This window comes from Eubalaena glacialis, chromosome 4, assembly GCF_028564815.1.
Source record: "Eubalaena glacialis isolate mEubGla1 chromosome 4, mEubGla1.1.hap2.+ XY, whole genome shotgun sequence".
Taxonomy (NCBI): Eukaryota; Metazoa; Chordata; class Mammalia; order Artiodactyla; family Balaenidae; genus Eubalaena; species Eubalaena glacialis.
The window spans coordinates 96023561-96044382 of NC_083719.1; the positions used below are offsets into that span (position 1 = coordinate 96023561).

Below are 20822 nucleotides of genomic sequence, written 5' to 3' on the forward strand. Positions count from 1 at the left end.
AGCACCTCACCCTCACGACACCACTCCCCCTGAGCTCTGCTCTGTCCCTGGGCCCAGGCTTGTCTGCGGCTCTGGCCAGGTAATTAGAGAGGATCTTTTTGGGTCACTCTTTCCTGAGAACAAAACAAGCCCTTTGGTGTCTCAATTAGAAAGCTCAACAGACTGACTGACAAGGAGAAGTTTTTGATCTTGCTGTTATAGTCACCTAATTAAAATGAGAGGCAGATGCTCCAACACCTAGTAATTTTCACCTCACTTTAGCTCCAGTTACAGCCCTTCCCTACTGACTTACACTGTTTAAATTACAAAGTCAGAAGGAAATATGACTATTTACCTGTTTCTATTCATACATATCAGTCTAACACATTATCTTTTCTCCCCAAGCAAGAAATGTGACTGCAGGCCTTCTCTTCACCCTGGAGACAGAGGGGGATAAATCTTTGGTTCTTAAAATTAAACACCAATAAGAATTCAACTCAGCCAACACCTAATCAGGCTTCAACAGACAATTTTGTTTCAGAAAACAAATGTATTATTTTCCCAGGAATGGAGGAGGCAGGTCTTCAGAACCACTGCATTTGGTATTGTCTTGGAATGCAACTTTGGAATAGAAACCTTCCTTTTCAAAGTTAATCGGTTATTGACTCAGACCCTATAGATCAGGGAAAGTTAATCGCGTCAAAGGTCGTTCCGTTTACCGAGTACATAATTAAGTAAATAGCACCGTGCAGCAGCTGGAATTGTGTGTATGTTTTACACCAGAGCTACCAAAGTTGGTGCCAGCCAAGCCTTCATCTTTACTAAAAAGCATATTTGTGTACTGAGAAAAGGCTTGTGGACTGGGAACAGGGCTTCAGCTGGCAAACATATAAACAAACAAGCAGCAACGCTCCAACCAAGCAGAAAGAAAACAGTGGGGTTAAGAAGAAGGGTGATTTTCCTCTCCCTCTGAGTGAAATCTGTCTGAGGTTACCAGTTGAGGAGGCAAGTGAAGATGCCAGCTTCCTCAGAGTGCTATGGAATAGCCCTACATGGCGACTGGCTGGGCCGTGCTGCCCCCAGGGCAGGAGGGAGGCCAGCCACCCACTCCAGACAAGAGGGCCCTGCCTCTTCTGCACCATGTGCCCTCATACCAAGCAGCATATGAACTCTAGGACGGCCAGTCTGCAACACTGGCAACATGGAACATGGGCAGTGATGTAGCAGAGGAAGATAGTTACCTAGGTGGAGGCCATCTCTACCTTGGGCCTCCTATCGGGAGAATCATCCCACCATTGACATCAGAGATGATGTCAAATTGTTTAGTTGGTACCCATAGTGCCAAAGTGGCGAATGGGGCTAACATGAGAAGTCAGCAGGGGTATTTCTTACTTACCTCTTCCTCTCTTACTTACTTTACCTCATTCTTCTATGAAGGGAAGGGTAGGCAAATTCTTTACCCTTCTAGGTGTAAGGCATTTCTTCGACTCTGTTCCCAATTAAGCCTGCATTCTCTTAAGCTTCTTAAATTTCTCTTGTGCTCTGTGAGGCTCGGGTAAAATGAAGAAGGCTTGAAAGCCAGGCCTCTCATCTTTTTCTTCCACTGAGGCAGCCCGTATCATTGCCCCTGAAGTGGGAGGGTGCATCGCAAGAAGGGAGGTCACGGAATTTGGCTTCAGCTCTTTCTTTTCCTGCTTTGTTGACAGTTCCTCATAACACTGCTGGCATCAGGACTTTGCAGACGCAGGAAGGAAGAGATGTATTCTTTAATGATGGAAAAATATTAGAGCACAATACCCTTAAAATAGAATGTGTGCGCCTGGCCTTTATTTTGGGGGCTTTATTGTTGTTAACCGTCTCTCCTGGGAAATGCTCTTGGGGGGCTTTTCCCCTTTGGTGAAACAGGATAATTGTGTAACCTGAGGTGTCCCCGAGAGAGCTGAGGGGATGATGTCAACACACAGGTTTTGGAAACATGACTCCATTTTTATGTCGATCACTGTTCCAATAGATCCCTCCTCTCCAAACTCCAGTTTCTGTAAAACGAGGATAATCATATGTGCTGCTGCCCACCCCACTAGGCTGTTCTGAGGATCTAATAATATAATGGACAAGATGATGTCTGCAAACTGTAAAATTCCCCCAATGCAAATTGTCATTGTCATCCACAAGCAGAAGCCCTGCTCCTCTTGGGTTGGTACCATTCCACTTTTCATCTTTCATGAAGCAAAAGTTAGCCCTAGTATTGAAATTCATGCTTCTGCACTGACATGGGCCAGGTCTGCAAAATGTTCAGTGTCCGCACCTGAGAACTAAGTTTCTTACCCTCTCTCTCAATCACCCACTTTCTCACCACCCTGTAACACGGTCAGGGCAGGTGTCATGATGAACAGGATAAAAGAGAGCGTTTGGCTCACAGACAGAGTTTTCATCATCTTCCTCATCCTAGGAGACCCCTGGGAATCCTGCTGGAGTTTCTTTTGTGTTGGTTGCCTGGCATTGGTGTTGTGTCCAATGTCACCTTCATCTGTTTTTTTTAAAAAATGAAAATCATCAATGAGAAAAATGCCTCCAATTTCATGGTTACTTACTTTCCCCTTCATTAGCATCCCCTTATTTGGGCCATTATCGCAGCTCCATCAGCGGGACCAGTAACTTGCTCTGGGGATGACGTTAGTGATTCTCAAGGGAAAATCTCCTTTTATTTGAAGGAGATTAGGAAGAATAAAAAACTGCTAGTCACCTCGGTCAGCATCCATGGGCTGCCAGCGACCCATGTCCAGGCCCCTCTGCAAAGGTCTCGGCTCCCACTCCTGAGACTGTAATTTATGACAGTTCACATTTGACCAGAAAGTGCTGAGGTGGAACGCATGTTTTACCAGGAAGAGGGGTGAAAGACCTCCCAAAGGGTCCACCTTCAGCAGACACTGGTTCTGACCCCTGTGACATGTTTGGTATTAGACACCAAGAGGAAAAAGCCTCATGACAGCAGCTGTTTGCACATGTGTGCAGGGATGTGTTTGCAGAGGGGGATGGGGAACTCCCCACCACTCATCTGCCTCTCTTGATTTGCTCAATTTCATTTCCATTTGCTAGAGGGACATCTGCACATTTTTCTGCCCAGTCACATTTAATGCACATCAGTTCAGATATAACTCTCTGTTGAGGTCAACTGCCCCCCACCTCCAGGCATCCCCGGGGGGTTAGAGCTAAGGATACACAATAGTCTAAATGGAATATTGAAGGTCCCCATCTGTCTGGCAGGCCCGATCAATAAATGTGAGCCCTTCCTTCCCAATTCTGTACAAGAGACGCATCACCACGTGGGTTTAAGACAGGCGTGAGGTGTGGGTTTCTAAGGGTTACTGAGTCCAAGCACCCAGCTGTCGCAGTGCTCAGCCAGGACAAGGATTACGCTCTAAATTGTGTTATTTTGTTACTAAAGGGTCTTTGAAATTCCCCTTACCCCTTTCCCTCGAGCAAAATGTCCCATGTCTGAAATTGTAGGTGCCTTTCTGACACTTTTATTTCACTTGCTGAATGACGTTTTGGGAAAGAGCTTTTGTTCAGGCAGTCAAACCTAGGCACTATGGTTCTGGGCATCTTGTTTGGCTTCTGCTAGCTGAGGAGACTGAACAACGAGATCAGTTTGTGTTTGCTTGACATTGCACTTAAGGAAAGCAGGCAGGTCTAAGACATCAGCTCTGGCCCCGTGAAACACCCAGCCTGTTGGCTGTACTGGGACAGCCACTCCTGAGAGCCAATAGTCTGAAAACATCTGGCAGAAGCCACCAACCCTGTAACAAGCAAGCAAGCAAACACAACAATTAAAAATCTAGGTTATCTGAGGCACTTCTCAAGCCTGATCAGGGACATCCCTGGGGCCCCAGCTAAAATACAGGCTGCACCTGTTCAGCCTCTGTCACCTCTTCATCAGACCAGAACAAAGCTGACTTCAGCAAAAGCCACCATCCCAAGTATCAGGTTGCACCGCAGGGATTGTCTACAGTGTGATCTGAGCTCCAACCGACCCCCTTGCCTCGGCTCAGATGAAGGAATTTGGGATGCCCAGCTGGGGAAGAGTGAGGCGTGTCTGCAGGCCTTCCTGTGACAAAGGATGGCAGAGTGATTTGGAGATGATGTTTGGGAGGAGCGAGTGTCAGGTCTCTTTAGCTAGCATTACTCTAATGATATGAATGAAGAAGGCATAAAAGACAATAAATTCGTCCTTGGAAGAGTGTTCTACTGCCAGCTTTGGGATCATGGCAAATCCTTTCACTCAATGGACCACAGCTTTCTCATTTTTTAAAATGAAAGGGTCAGACAAGCTGTTGTCCATTCTCTCCATTTGACATTTGGGTATAACCAGGCAGGGCAAACCCATCAGTCACGTAAGGAGAAGGAAGCTCTTCTGACCGGCAAAAGAAGGAACAGTCAGAGCTGATTCAGTTCTGTTTCCTAAAGAATCCGAAATTGGATGTGGGGTTTTCACGCATTGCTCCTACCAACTTGGCATGCCACTTGGTACATTGCCCGGCAGCCAGCAGTCTCTTCCTGGACCATTTCCAATTACTGCCAGGTAGCTTTCTAAAGCATAAACACATGTGCTTGTGGCTTTATAGACTCCAAATGCACTCCACTGCCCATCAGCTAAAATCCTAGCATGTGGTCCACAGGCCTCTCCCGATCTGACCCCAACCCCCTTCCCAGCCCTGCCCCTGTCAGGCTCTTTCATAGACCCTGCTCAAGGTCCACTAAACCTTCTGTGTCCCAGTCACAGCACCTTCGGCACCTTTGTACAAGTTATCCCTTCTGCCTGCCCTAGCTGTCCAGAGAACTGATTCTGTAAGGACCAGCTTGTATGTAGCCTCGAGCCCCAAACCTCTGGGCCTTTTCCTCAGCACTTTGTTCCTGTCTCCCAATGGCAATTACAGAGGCCATGTCCACCTCTCCTTATAAATGAGGAGGCAGCAACTATATTCTAGTCAACTTTGTGCCTGACAGTGCCTCGCCCTATGGGCGGGATTCAAGTAACACAATTGGAAATGAGTTATCAAAAGGTGACTAGACCATTGTAGGTGTAAATTGAGGTCCAACCGCAGCTTCCCACACTCAGACTGACCCAAAACACTTGTAAAAGATTATTTCAGAAGGTCAAAAGTAAAATACGACAGCTGAAGACTTATTTAAATAACTGTTTTAAAAATATTCCAGAGGGGGAAAAAAAACCCTGATCTAGGCATTTCAAAAGGCTACCCTGCAAAATAAAAATCAAGTGCTGCATTGCACTATACCTCCGACCGCGTCTTCTGGCTTACAAGAGATAGATGTGAACAAGGAGTAAAATCCTGCACCCTCCACCTTATTAATATGTAAAAAGGCTGAAGTCACATCTGTGCAAGGATCTATTTTTAGTGGACCTTACATACTAAACTCCTAGCCTTGATCTCTTAAACTATCAAACCTACCATAAATGTTTGATGATGAACAAGCCCATAAAAAGAAAATGCATAAAATGAATTGAGGGAGTCAACGCATGCTCTGCCTTTTAATTACCAGTGGCTTCTGCTCCGATCCTGCTCCAGGCTGGGTGCAGGCAGAGAGAACACATCAATAATTTGGGGAGCAGGGTGTGGGTATTGCAGACAAATGGGTCTAACCACGTTGTGATTTATGCTTTGGAAGCCAAATAGAGATGGAGGAAAGAGGAGCATCCTAGCCAAAAAGGGGCAGGATGAAAAAGGGGGAAATTATGAGATAAATAAAAGCATTCAGGACACAAAAGAGAATGTAGAACAGTCTTGCTTTATTACTTTTAAGTAATAAAGAGCCTTTTCCTTGCCTTTTTGTCTTTTTTTCCCTTCTTTTTTTTCTTTTTTACAACATACATTAAGTCGTGAATCAGATGTTAGGGGGTGTGGAGATGGAAGGAAAATTGGTGACATCACAATATTTTTACAACTTTACAACAAATATAAATCTGAGTTGGTTGCATCTACCAGTGTCTATCAAGGGTGGAAAGCAAAGGCACACTCAGGTTTATGGACCCTCTCCCCACACGCTGTGGGGAGCAAAAGAAAAAGGGAAAATACTTAAATGCAGAAGACCAGCTCAATACCTGTGGGCATTTTAGGGTTAACACCGCAAGTGATGGGTTGTGGGATACAGGGACCGGGGTGGAAGTTTGACACAGGACTCTGTAACACAGTTGAGGCATTGATGCCCACACATGGGGACGAGAGAGCAGGTGTTGCACCTCAATACTCCTGGGAGTGAAACTTGGGGAAGAAGGTAGCAGGGTGATATATACCCATCACCTTCCTAAGTTCCACATTTCTAAAGAAAATAGAAGAAGACAATATCTCTGTTCCTAGCAAAGTTTCATGGTTTCAGGGTACAGAGTTCATGGGGTGTGAACATTGATTCCACTAACAAAACAAACAAAACAAAAACATAACACAAAAATAACAAAAACCTATCCCGAACGACAGCAAAACTGCACGGGGTGTTTGAAATAAAAGGCTGTGCACGTGCCCTTGCTACACACCCAGGTCTCACTCTGTTTATGGAGGCACCACTTTTCACAGCCAATTCAAAATTATCCCCAACTGTCTTTTTTAGAAAGTTTTTTTTTTAAAAGACAAAACTAAACCCAGAAGATCAAACTGGAAATGAAAAAGAGACAAAGAGACCACCAAATATACTGTTTAGCTGTTTTAAAAAACCGATAACAACCAACAACAATGCTCACAGTTTACAGTATGTTGACAATTCTTTTGTTCGTGATAAGAGTAAACAAAAGTCCCTTGTGTGTGCTTGAGCTCATGAAAACCAAGGGGAAAAACACACGCCCAACCCCCTCCCCCTACAAACAATAACCGCAAAAGGATAAAGAAATAAAAAAAAAAATAAAAACCTTTTGCCCCAGTCAACGTTTTTGTAGCATCCATTGTGGTTGGCCTTGTACTTGGAGTTACTCATTAATCACAGCAGGGACCAGCCTGCCTGCATCTATTTCCATGTCATTTCTTTGTGAGCATTGCACCTGTGTGCTGAGCACATGGCTTGGAGACTCCACCCAGGTGCCTGCCCAACCTCACTGCTGTGTTCTCCAGGCAGTGGACACAGCAGAAACGAGGACTGGGACGTTAGTCCCTTTTCTGCTGGCTAATGAGGATATCATCATTTTGAAATGATCTGAGAATACAAGGGAAGCAGGGAGCTCTGGAGGAAGAAAGGGGATTTGCCACCCACAACACTGGGGTCCACGCTTGGCAGCATGGCCAGAGGGTGGTTGGAGTTGGCACGACCGGAAGAATGTGTGAATCGGAGGGTGTGGTGTCGCCCAGCTTTCCCAGGCTGCAGGGTTGTAACCATCACCACTGCATTCTTCTTCCATCTGCTGGACGCTAATCTTCCAGAGGGCTGGACTGGGGGTGGGGGGAGGGAGGGTTAAATAAATATCTGCATTTACTTCTAAAGGGGGAAAAGTTGATCATAATGACAGTTTGCAAGTGTACACAACTCAGGGTGTAAGGCACAAATTTACATGTGGAAAACAGGCTATTCACAGATGTAACCCCACGAAAAACCTGTGTGATCAAACCATTAATTGATGCAAGGTAGCAGCCAGCATATTAATTAGTTCACACGGTTGGTGGATTTTGTTTTCTGTCTCACATGCAAAGTGAAATGAGATGGCGTATCACAAGCTGGTGCCTTCACAGAAAATAGGAACCACTGACAAAGCCATGTTGGCAGCAATGGGACGCGATGTTCCATTCTAAAAGTTCCTCTCCTGGTTGCTTTAGAAGTTAAGATCTGGAAGGACTTTTAAACTAATTACTCTTTTGCATGTTATAAGCCAGGGACCTGACCAGCAAATTAAACTGGTAGATTTAAATAAATATTCCCCTCTTAAGTTTTTCCTTTAGCTAGATATCAGTCCAAACACAAAGCTCAGAATTCCAGCTGCAACTTATTTACTCAGTGAATTTATTGTAAAAATAAACTCAATTATTCCAGTTAATGGATTTCGCGTTAAATAGTTTAACTGTCAAGGGACTTTCTGAAGAGCTATTCAGAGGATGGTATGTGGAAGAGTCCTTTCCTTAAGGAAAAAAAGTGTGAAAAATAAATAAAGAGTTACTTGCGTTAACGGTCAGGTTATTTCATTAAAAGAGAGGAGCAGAAATTTATGACATAGTTGCCCAACATGGCATTCATCTGCTATAACAGAAAGCTGTAACACTGGTGGGCATTTCACAGTATCTGCGCATAGTAAACTTCTGCCCTTGTTAACGTCTGAGTTAGAATTATCAATGAATTCTTTTTTTTCTTTTTAATTTTCATGATTTTTAAAAATGTATCTGCGTTTTGCAGGTTGCAACGTTAGCTCAGTTGGGCAGCTCTTGGTGCAGTCATGGACACAATGTTGCAATTGCTGTTCACGCGCGCGTGTGCATGTGTGTGATGTGCGCGTGCGCGCAGGCTTGCGCGCAGGCGCACACGCGGGGCTGGGTGGGTGGGTGGGTATGTGCTTTTGGCTCATGTTTGTGATGCTGATTGAAGTCTTTCGTGAGTCCGACCTGTTGCAGGGTGTGGGGGAAGAGTGAAGGAAGAGAATGGAGGTGAGTCCCGCGTCGCGAACCTTCACCGAACCGCTTGGCCCAATTTTCGAGAGCCCCCCTCCCCCCCCGCCGCGTCCCAGGGGAGGACCCAGCGTCCTGGGCGCCGCCGCGGCCGTCTTGGTCGGGTGGGTGCTCAGCAGCCGAGAACCTTGCTGAGCTGAGCGGGCGCCTAGCCTTTCCTGCTGGTTCGACACCTGACCCCTCCCCCAGGGATTATGTACACGCATCGTTGGGCTTCATGGATGTGGAAAGGGGGGCAAAGGAAGGTTTGGGGGGCACGTCTGGCTTTAGCGAGGGCGTGCGCTTCAGCCCCGCCCGGGTCAGTGAGTTGTAGGCGTTGAGGCTGGGCTGCCTCGAAACAGTCACGGCCTGGCCCGAGGGCTGCGAGCTGTGCACCTGGATGGAGTCCACCCTCTGCGGGGCGGGGGGTGGGTTGTCTCCCCGGCCAAAGCTCTGGTTTCTGGAGAGGTGGGAGGAATTGGAGGAGTTAGTATTGTTTCTTTTGAGCGTGGCGGCCTGGTGGCTTCTCGTGAGCGAGTTCGTGGGGTAGCTCCTCTTATAATCAAGCCCGTAGGACGAGGAGTGGTGCATCTCCAGCCGCTTGCTCAGGCCGTTCTGAGACAGGGAGGCTCCGGGAGGACCCAGGGAGGCCTCCCGCTGGGGGACTTTGGGGGGCAGGCTGTCCAGGTTCTCCACCAGGTTCACCCCATGGTTGGGACTCTTGCTGCTGAGATGTTCCTTGATGGTCTTATATTCCAGGGTGGCCGCCTGGTCCTCCAGCGCCAGCTGGGCCACCTCGCTCATTTTGGGCTGGTCCACGTACTCGTGCTGGTAGCCCTGCTGCGTGATGGGCAGCACGACCACGCTGGGGATGTGGCTGGGGGAGGCCCGCAGGGGCAGGTCGGTGGGGATCACGGGGGAGCCCATGGGGGGCATGTCCTTGGTGCAGGCGTTGATGAGGTTCTGGTTCCTTTCCCACTCGCGGCTGCCGCGGTTGGGCTTGCGCTTCTGCTGCAGCGTCGGGGTGGACTCCGGGGTGGGCAGGGCGGCCAGGTCCAGGTGGTGCTGGTCAGCCTTGATGAGCATCTTAGCAGTGTTGCTGGGAGTGGCGAGCTTGCCGTTGTGCATGAGTGGCGTGAGGATGGCCTCCGGCTTGGGGTCTTTGGACTGGGTGTCCCCGAAGAGGCCGCTGAGCTTGGTGACGCTGCTCATGGAGCCGCGGCGCGAGTGGGTGAGCTCCTTCTCCTTGCGCTGCACGGAGGACACGTCTTTGCGACGGTGATCGCAGACACAGTAGACGATGATGCCCGAGAAGACGGCTCCCATGACAAAAGCCAGAATGACCGCAATGGCCAGGAGGGTGACAGGAACGAGCTGGTCGTGGCCTTTGAGATAACTCTCCCGAATCACTCCTGCAAAATACATCGCATATGGTGTTAAGAAATGAAAGCAGACCGTGAGGCTTATTTTTGTTTGGCATGCACCCAGTTAATTAATAACAGTAATAAGTGACAATGGCACCTCTGCAGAAGTTGTCTTCAAGACACCGTTTGCCAAAGTTAACTAATTAATCCTCCCCCGCCCCACCCCCAAGTATGTAAATAGACTTCAATTGTTGCCCTCTTTGTGTTCTGAAAAAGTGTTTTCCCCTATTTTCAAGTACAGGCTCTTTCTACTTTGCTTCACTCCGTGGAATATGGAAGTTTTTCCTTTCCAAAATTTATCCTTCTTTCCCTCTCATCTCTTTTCAATCTTCCCGGTCCTAAAACCGCGAGATATTTTGAGTCTGGGGGAATAGGCAACAATTTTATGCATGTTAAGTGAACAAATTGCACACCACTCCAGGCTTCCAGGGACTTTGCTGATGACTTCCTGTGGGCAACATGGCCTCTATCTGGAGAAAAGCTGGTTAGCATTTCAACCAACTGGGGGAAGGACAGTGTGTATCATTTATAGTGTAAGAGAATAGCTAAAGCGCACAGATTACAAATGTTTATGCTGATTTTGCATCACCTCTACAAAGGAAAAAAAAAAACCCTTGCACACTCAATTTCAGATGAATATGCTAAATGTTTGAATGAAGCTCTTCCCTTACTTGAGCTGAAAGAATATTTAGAAAAAGAGACCATTTGGGCTCGTGTAGTGAGTCTGAGAAGTGTCAGGTATCATTATTACAGCTAGAGTTTGCTGTCACGGTGAAATTCTTCAGCAGAGCTAATCTCTTCAGTTTAATAAAAATTATGTGGCTCTACCTGTCAATAATCTTACACTACATTAACCAAGATGCTGTGTTTCTGAAGAAAGTGGCTTTCCCTGTTCCTGCTTAATCAGCCACCAAGCTGAGAGACTCTAATCAAATGCAAACACTGAAGCTTTTATTTTTTAATACCAAGTGAGAATACACATCACAATTGTCAGATCTTAAGTGCTTGATGCAGTAGCTAAAAAAATAAAATCTCAAATACCTCAATTCCTGCCTCTGGAGAGTGAAAGAACATGAATACATTAGAGGCTCTGCATGGGCTGAGGAAATGTAAACATTGTTCCTATTATGGAAATGATAGTAAGACAGAAAATGTACCTTCTCTGGTCTCAGGAGACACATTTTTCATCGACTAAATCAACTCTTTCTGGAATATGTTTAATGTGTTTTACTGGCAGATATCAGTGGTATAGAATTAGAATGAAATGAAATAAAAATATCCCTTCCCAAACCCACAACACACAGCCCTTACACTTCTGCTGAAATGCTTTGTGTGTCACAGCTGAGACCTTGAAGAAATGCAGCTTTGTGACGGAGTTTTTCTGCTAAAATATTTTGATTGGTGAAGCAGTGGTTTTAAAACTCAGAAACCTTAGCCTGAAGAAGAAAACATTTTCTTTCTCTTTTCTTTGTGAACTCTCCTCCTCCCCCGAATTGTGACATCACAGTTGGTTGCTGTGGAAAAAATGATTGTCCTGTGACAAAGGATTGTGACTTCAGGTGGGGGGATAAATAGAAGCAGCAAATATCTCTTGAGAAATAAAGATTCTGTGATTAAACAAATGCCCTTGGTAGTGAAGGGCAGGGGAGGTAATTCACCCCAGGGAAAAGATAATAAGACACTGAATAATTTCCATATGTGACACTTGTCAAATATTTCAAGATTTATCTTCGTGAACTTTTAAGGGGTAGAAACTGAGAAGCAAAAACGAGCAGGAAATTCAGCTGTAGCTCACACCTTATGTGTTGTGGAGCTCCCCAAACAGTGGGGTGTCTTGTATCCAAATATGTTTTACTACCTAGTCACCAGGGAACTGTGCTAATGAGAATTTCTTCCTTAAATTTGCATTTCCTTGTTGTAATGCTAAAATAGCAACTGATTTTCAATTTTGGTTTTGAGTGGGTTTCTACTGAACATCATTTTTAACCACCTACATGTGATGGCACAAAAAATGTACACCTGTGAATAAAATGGGTTTAGTTTTGCTTATTGACTTGGTGATGTCACCGATGCGGGGTACTAAATTTTTTCATAGCAGTGGGTATTTCGTGGGTCCCTTCCAGCCAACTGTATTTATGGAGGCTGAGCCTCCCCAGTAGATTCGTACTTGTGGTAGGTAGTTATCTACAATTGACTTTGGGATTTTACAATTTAAATTACCATCTCCACTTAAGAGAACCATAGAAAGCATGAGGCTAGAGCAATCCATTTGTTCCATTTGTTTAATTGAGAAAACTCCAAAATTTTTAAAGTTTATCCATTGCTTCTTTACTTTTAGCTCCCAAATAATTTCCTTTCATGTCTGAAGGTCCTTAACCGTCTTAGACTCATGGACCCCACTCGCTCTTTCACTGGGAAAAACTTTTAGTGGATGATATTTGAGTTCAGGTTTCTGGTTGTTAACAAATCAAGCAGGGTCTGACCTTTGAGAAAAATAGTGTCTCAGACGGCTTTCTCTGGCTCATTTTGTTATGTAAATAGTGTCCTTAAAAACCTTTCTGCATATACATCCCTCTTGCATATAGCTGATTCACTTTGTTATAAAGCAGAAACTAACACACCATTGTAAAGCAATTATACTCCAGTAAAGATGTTAAAAAAACCAACCAACCAAACAAACAAAAAAACCTTTCTGCATTTCTTCGGCTTTGAGATATCTACCGTGAAGCAGGTGGCTTCCCTCATCCATGTGTGCACATTCAGAAACCCCATGTCCGAAGTTAGAAACAGATCAGAGATTAAGTTGAAAGTAAAGTCAAGAAGATAAGACGTTAAAAGTTATTTTTGGAAAATGCCTTCCAAACTTAAAGCTTTCTACTGATATCATGAAAAAGGGCAAATGATTACATCAACTTTTTGCCAATGGTCACTGCGCAGGATTGAACACACCAGACTTGTCAGTGAGGCCGGGGGTAGTGCAACACTAGAGCTCTCCAAAGGCCTGGAGTTTTAAGCTCCCATTTACTGTTGGGTGACCTTTGGGCAAATGACTTAACGTCTCTGGGCCTCAGTTTTTCCCATCTGTAATGTGGGGTTAACACACTTCATGCCTTACTGTGAAGTTACAGGAATCAGTTTAAATAATGATTAAGAAAGAGCTTAAGTGCTGTAGTTTGCTGGACAAATCTAAAGGTCAGAGGAAGCCACAAAAGAGAAATGGTGGGTTAGTAGTTCACCGAGGGCTTAAGAGTAACAGTCATAGCTTCGCCATTAGAATCCATTTGCTATAGGTCTCCCAGGGGAGGGATAGACCTGTTCTTTCCAGCTCCAAACCTTCGGCTGTCCAAATGTTGCCAAAGGGTTGCCAAAGGTCGATGAGGCAACATCAGGGAACATGTACCTCTGTTTCAGGACTGCCTATAGGTCCTGAGTTTTGAAATAAGTAAAACAACAACAGGGGGAAATGTTGAGCAAAACAAAGTGATTATAGACTCCTAGTGGAGGAATAATAATCCTGCAGTCAGCTCCTTGAGGGCAGGGACCATATTTTATATGCATTTATAATCCTAACCATCCCCAGGGCTCTTAGGTCAGACACTTAATAAGTGATTATTAAAGAAATGGGTTTGCAATACATTGTAGAGACATTTTTTAAATGGACTTCTAAATTTGGTGGGTCATCTTTGGAGTGACTGTGTATAACCTTGCTTCTGAAATCACAGAAACATATCTCTAATCGTAAAACAGAATATAATCATACTAACATCCATTAGGCAAAAGAATCTATAAAGGTGCTCAGTATGTATTCAAAATAATAATAGGATAAACTGTTTTTAAAAATGAAAAGACATTTGTTCTGGGATAATTCCACAAGAGAGGGTGAGGGTAAATGGGTTATTTGTAACAACTGAGTGCTCCAGTAGAACTGACTAATTCAAAACAAATGCATCTTTACAAAGGGCACACAGGGCTGGAGCTGGAGAAACATCATTGCTTCAGGTGCTGCAATGAAACCCTGGGGAAGTGGAGGGCCTTTGTAGGGTGGTATACTCCCTCCCCAGGTTCCCCCACTGTAGAGGGGGGAAGTTGGCTCCACCCTGGGCTGTTGAAATGCCTTCCTCCACCAACCCCTGGGCCTTCTGCTGTCACCAATTGAAAATGGGGCATTAGTAATGAAAACAGTATCTGAAAAACCCTTTGCATTGATTCATTAACCGCCAGCTATTTCTCACCAGTCATGAGGTGCTAAATGGTTATTCTTTCCACCTTCCTATTGCAGGAAGCAAGACACACAATGGCTTAGAGATTTCTCTGAAATCATGCCTTAAATTGGCAGAACTGAGAAAGAATAGAATCTCCACTTTTTTTTTTTCTGAGGTGAGAGAGTTTTCAGATGCTGCTAGAAGGAGGTCTCAGAGGGGCAGTTTGAAGCTCTTTAGAGGCTGAAGCAATGAAAAGATTACGAACAACCCCGCCCTCCAGGCCCTACAATATGTAATTCAAAATAAGAACAATTACAAACTGCGAAATAAGAGGAAACCCAACACAGTTCTGATTTTTCCTACGATGACTATGTCAGTGCACTCTGAAATTTCACACATCAAATTCTTTATTTAAATAATGGTTTTTGGTAGCTCGCGGGTACTCTGCTGTTGTCTCTAGTCTGCACGGGGAGCCCAGCGCCAGGCTCTGGGACAACATACCTCAGAAAAGATGCTCTCCTAACTCAGGGCTCGATGGTGATGTTCTTGGTGCCTTGACTGTCACTCTCCTGGACTAATAAGGTTTTGGTTGCAAGCATCTTGCAGCAAACATTTACGAAGCACAGATGAAAGTACTGTGCTGGGTTTTGGGGAGACAAAGGTGAAGGAGGCACAAACCCTGTGATCCAGTCGGGGAGAAGGTAGGTGTGCACACATCAACTACATCCAAAGTGAGGAAGCGTCATGAGATGCATTGCTTCTACCTAATATGGATGGGCAAAGGCTTTAGGTAGGAGGTGACATTTGAGCTAAGTCTTAAGGGTGCATAGGATGTCAACTCAAGTGGAGACAGCAACAAGAACCAAGGCATGGAGGGGAGGAAAGTGAAGGCTGTGTTCAGGAATGGCCAGTGGTCCAACTTCCTTCTAGTCTCTTAGCTGTAGGCACCAGCCTCTCCGCTGCATTCGCACTTGCTTCTGGGCTTTCACACAGCCTGCTCCCTCTGCCCGGAATATCCCTGCTTACCTCCCATCCCTCTGATCTTCTCCTTTAGGTCTCAGCTTACATGAGGAAGCCTTCTCCAACTCCCTCAAGCCAGGTTAGCTCTTCCTTCTATAAGTGTCCCCAGAGCTCTGCACCTCTTTATCCTAAAATCATCACTCTGATGAGACCTGCTCTCTGTGTGTTTTTTACACCTAAACTGCTCCAGACAGCTCCACGAAGGAGAGACTTCCTGCTGAATCCCCAGGCATAAAGGTGCTCAGTAAATAGCTGTTAAATAAATAGTAAATGAATGCATGAATGAATGAGTACTTGCAGGGGAAAAATAGGAGTGAGAGCTAAACACCATTTGGAAGCAGGCTGTGAAAAGCCATGAAAGTCTGAAAAAGATATTTAGAAGACATGTCAGTTTTGGAAGGAAAGTTATTGGTTAATTTACCTGTCATTTCAACAGTCTTCTTGCTTGAGAAAGCTGACCATCGAGTCAGAGCGGGGTTCAGCTTACTCTGTTTCACACTGAATCCATTATTGAAAAAAATACAGGCTTCAAAGAGTCAGGACCTTTGCATCAAAAGCACAGCCAATCTACTTGAATTTATTATTACTGTTATTAAAATTAAGACTCTGTCTTCAACTGTACTTATCCCCTGCATCATACAGACATACCTGGGAGATGTTATCTGTCCTATGAAAAAATGAAGCCAAACAGACAAAGAAAAAATACATGAAATCTATTGCACCTATTAAAGTAAGTCCCAAGGAAGAGCCCTACCCATCCCCATCCCAGTTACCTTGCTAAGTACGTGAGACCTTAGGCAGCCAGTACCTTGAAATGGTTAAGTGCACACTTCCCTCTCTGACCCCTGTTCACTGGACTGTCTGTTTCAGAGCTGCTGTGATATGATGGATGTGTCTGTAGCCATAGTGAAGTGATTAATAGGCATCTGTGTAAAGCGGACCTGGTGACCACAAAGACAACAAAGCCCCTCTGTGTCCTTTAGAGAAATATGCAAAGGCAAAAAGGAATATGGACATTTCCTCCATCGTCGAGCCAGAGCGTGGTTCGTGTTGGGTCTGAGAGCTAAGAAAGATGGCAAAATACCAAGAAAAGCCCTGGAGTGGGATGCCCTAAAAATAGACTCTTGATTCTGCTTTATAGTAAGACAAGCCTGTAATTTCCTTGAAATCCTCATAACAACTTGGGTGGATGGAATCTAACAACCCAATCTTTCTTGTTTGAAAATCTTATTGCAACAAAATGCCAACCTCACAGTCCTGCAAGGCAGTATGAATGAATGAACGAGTCACGGGCCAAGCACCACCACCGCTGCTAACCACAGAGGGCCTGCTGTAATCCCTATTAAAGAGAGAAAAAAACAAATAGGGGGAAAACCCTAACTGGAGACAATTTATCCTCAAAGCCACACCCCAACCCACGGAGATGACCACACGGAAAGTGCAGTGGGAGCTCTCTGTGGTTGTCTCGGCAGGAAGCAGCCTTCTCCTTGTCCTACTGCATAATGCGAACCAGATGGCTTAGAAATAAACTGAACTGCCGGCAGCCGTGGAAATGGGCTCAGAGTTTATAACTCAAACTTTCCTTTTTCTTTTATTTTCAAATTTTTTTTTTTTTTCTCCTGGCAGGCTGAAGATTAGGTGCTGGGAGGGGCCATGGTCTTCAAGATGTATCAAGTTAATGACTGACCATGCCAAAGTAGAGGCAGCTTCCTGGCTGTTTAATATCCTCAGTTCAGAAGCTATTTTAAAACTCACAAATTGAAATAATACTGACTGTGGCTGTCTGCAGATGAATCCACTTCCAGTTCTATCACCTTTGAAATTGATACATTTTTTACTTGTTGTTGGGATGCCATCACAAGAGGGAAAGGGAGAATGCGCATAAAACTTCATTTTCCCCTCTGTGCCAGTAGGAGTTCTGGGTTCACTGTTCCTCGTCTGCTCTACTGTTTTAGACTCGGCACTGCCAGGGGGCGTGCTACACCCAGAGCGGAGATTGAGGTCTAGACCGGGGGTGGGGGTGGGTGGGTGGGGGGTCATGATGAGATCATTTTAAAAAGCCATGCTCTGGAATGTTGATCTGTGGTTCCATGTGTTCGGACTGTCACTGTCTTTGTAAAGGTAATGACTATTTCAGATGGGCAGAGTTTTAAGCAGAATTTGCATGGTTTATCTTCCTTCCTTTTGAGGTTTTCTTTCTAATAAGGCTAGAAACCCAACATCTAAATAGTTCTTGAAACCAGACAAAGCATTTCTGTTTTCCAGCTTCCTGGTCCCATCTTCCTTTGCTCTCTTAAGAGGCATCAAAGCTACAAAATAGGGAAGTGGATCTCCTTATAAAATTGTGAAATTCAGGTGATTCTTTGGATTATTTGCAGTGCTTTGATTTTTTTTTTTTCTCTGCCAAGTGAAGATAAAACAAATATGAGAAAATAGGTTTGTTTCAATACTCCTAAAACTTAAACTTGCTGGAAATATAGTTCTTGGGATCTGGGTTATAGATGGGGGTGGGTGTTACTGGTTAAGAACGTAAATCTTGAGGTCGTAAAGACCTGGGTTTAAGTCTTGGATCTGTAAGTAACTAGCTGTACGATCTTGGGCATTGTGCAGAACACATGTTAATGCTCAATTAATAATGTAAGGGGAGTGTTTCTAGAATTTCTGACAAGTTACCTGCCTTCTGCATGGTCCCAGATAGGCTATTTTGATGGAACACTTTGGTTGGGTTCAAGTGTATTAGCCAAGAATGGAGAAATAAGGATTTAAAAATACAACAAAATCTTGGAAAGGGACCTTAAATAAGATAGCCCATACAACTTGGAAGGTGTCCTAAATCAGTATTACTCAGCATCCACATCACCAGGAACTTGTTAGAAATACAAATCCTTGGGTCCTACTCGGACCTTCTGAATCTGAATCTCTGGAGATTGGGTTCAGAAATCTATGTTTTAATATGGCCTCCAGATGATTTGTATGTTCACTAAAGCTTCAGAGGCACTGCCCTAAATGATATGAATAATATTCCAGAAAACAGCATCAAGGTGTTATGCTTTAAAGTCCAACCCCAGACACCACTGAGGCAGTGTATAGCCAGACTTTCAAAATTATTTGTAAAAAAATGAATAAATAGTCTTCCTTGATGTTCACTAAAGTATGACTCTTTAGTGGGTCTCGTGTATGACATTTTCTTGCAGTTGCTGTATTCTGGCAAAGAATACAAAATTGATAAGGTTTTATTGGAGAGACAAACACATCCCTAACACTTTCCCTTGGTACCTGACAAAAGCTTGACATATGGCCTAAAATGTTGTACCACTACTTCTGTAACAGAATCAACCCAATATGCTAGAGCCAAAAGCTGCTGGAAGAATGCACATGGTCTCTTTATTTGCCTCAGCATAAAGACAGGGGAATTGCTGACGCTTCCCATCTCTGTCGCAGGGGCCATCAGGTAGTGGTTGGTACTAGAGAGCCCAGTCAGGACGGGGTCCCAGGGACAGAAGAAGCAGAAGCTTGGTAGGAACTCACTATTGAATAGAGCAACCTCCTTTAAAGCTTGCATCACATGTCACCTTGAAATCAACTCCACTCAAGCAATGCACAGCCATCAAGCAACATCTGATAATGATTCAGGGGATCTTTTCCCTTCCCTCTCCATGATCGGACAAGAGAATAAGAAACTCAGGAAGATTCTTTTCCTTTCTTTTCTGGACGGAAGAAGGGACCTGAGCTCATGTTTCATTCCCCAAATTAAGGTCCTGCTTTACAGTAATAAAAATGCCTGGTACAAAAGTGCCCTCAGCGGAGCTCTGTGCTTACACATCTGCTGAGTTGAACTGAATGTGCAAATCCATAGAATTACATAAGACATTTTAAGTTGCATTAAATTTCTGCTGTGTGCTTTTAAATCATGGAGTGCAAGACCCATCGTCACTTACGGTGTATTTATTACCTTAACAAATGTCAGATGATTGTGTCCAGTGTTATCTATTATTTAAGAATAATAAGAGGCTGTAGGACTGGAAACAACAAGCTCTAATATGTCCAAAAGGTTAGGCATAACGCAGTTTGCTGCCTTATAAACTTCTTGACATCATTTTCCTTTCTAATAAAGCATTGTCAGTGGTGACTATACTGAACTTCCATTATTTCTATACAGTTCATAATGGCTGCCCCTGCCTTTTGCGAAGAAATCTAATTGCAGATACATATTTGAAAAAGAGTGCATCTTTTAAAAAATACTAATTTTAAAAATAATTGCAGTGGGAAATTCCTGTTATCCCGTTAAAAAGGAATCTCTTTACAAAGATAATGCCCAGTTGTAGACTTACAAGAGCTTAAGAAATACTAATTAAGGATGACAAACCTTCATACTGCCCATAATTAGCTTTCTGACACCGATTAAGAGCTGTGTACTCTATACCCAGTACATGTGAATTTATCCAACTGCGTTTCACTAGTTGACTCCAGGGCCTTTCTACCACTAAAGTGCTGGGAGACTGACCTCTGATACCATTCTTGCAGGTCTGCTCAGGCCCGCAGTGCAGTCCACGTGCTTTGCAGGACTTCACCTGTTTATTACTTGCACAGCCTGTGTCTCCCTGGGACCAGTGAGTGGACACAGCTCTTCTGTCCTCTTTCTCTCCATGGCAGTGGCATGAATTATGTATTCTGAGCAACTCTTGCAGCTTTTAAGGCCATTCTCATGTATAATGTCAAGAAAAGAGAGGCTGTCCTCAAGAAATTTCCCGGTTTCCACTCTTTTGCCCTTGCTAGACTACTTTGTTGGTGGAGCAGCAAGGTTTGCAAAGTAAAACTTGTGTGTTACAAGCATTTTTTTTTTTTTTTTAAACTCCAAGAAACGAGGCTATCAGAAAGACAGTTTTGAGACAAAGCTAATATTATTTTCCCATTATTACTCATGCTCCAAAATATACGTCGACTCTTCACAATTTTATTGTTAGGACAAAACAAATTTTAGATGAACACAGTGCAGTTGAACCAATTAAAGAGCACATTTTTAACTACACCAGATGTTCAGTTAATACGATCGTGCCTAACCTAGTCCCTGTAGTCCTTGAAAGTTCCATTAAGCTGTCAGAAAACGTTGTCATTTGTGTGTGTTTTTGTGCAAAAGATAGGAGGGAATGGAAAAAAGACTGAAGGAAAAGGGTGGGAGCAAAATGAATTCATGTCAAGGGTGATGTGGCTTGAAAAAGTGGCTACAGATGAAAGTAAGTAGCACTTTTAGACGGTGAATTGATTTTTTTAATACCCCTAGGTTTAAGTTGCTGATTTTAAAAGAAAAAATTAAAGTCTCTATAATCATAATTTAAGTTCTTCGTTTTTTTTGAGAAAATGATGTTAGGTGAAGAGAAAAAGGTTTAATTGGTATCTCTAGAAAAGAAAATTCAAATATTGGTGTTCAGATTCAGGCAGGCAGGGAGATGAAACAGCTTTCTACATGGCTGACATTTAACTTTTTTTCCTTCTACCCTTTCCGCAATAATCTCATCAAGACCTTCGATAAATTCAGCAAGTTGTCAAGAGGATGCAAAATTAATTAG

The 20822-nt window shown here is 44.0% G+C and overlaps 1 protein-coding gene and 1 pseudogene across 3 annotated transcripts in view; both read right to left on the bottom strand.

The window, feature by feature from the left end:
• Positions 1–2312: 2312 nt before the first annotated feature.
• On the bottom strand, positions 2313–7899 carry LOC133090551 (uncharacterized; annotated as a pseudogene).
• Positions 7896–20822, bottom strand: part of SEMA6A (semaphorin 6A) — a 124592-nt gene continuing 111665 nt past the window's right edge. For all 3 annotated transcript variants that reach the window (XM_061189538.1, XM_061189537.1, XM_061189536.1), the window contains one exon: positions 7896–10021. In XM_061189538.1, the coding sequence (XP_061045521.1) occupies positions 8823–10021 (1199 nt within the window). In that variant the 3' untranslated portion in view covers positions 7896–8822. The remainder of the gene's footprint in view (positions 10022–20822) is intronic.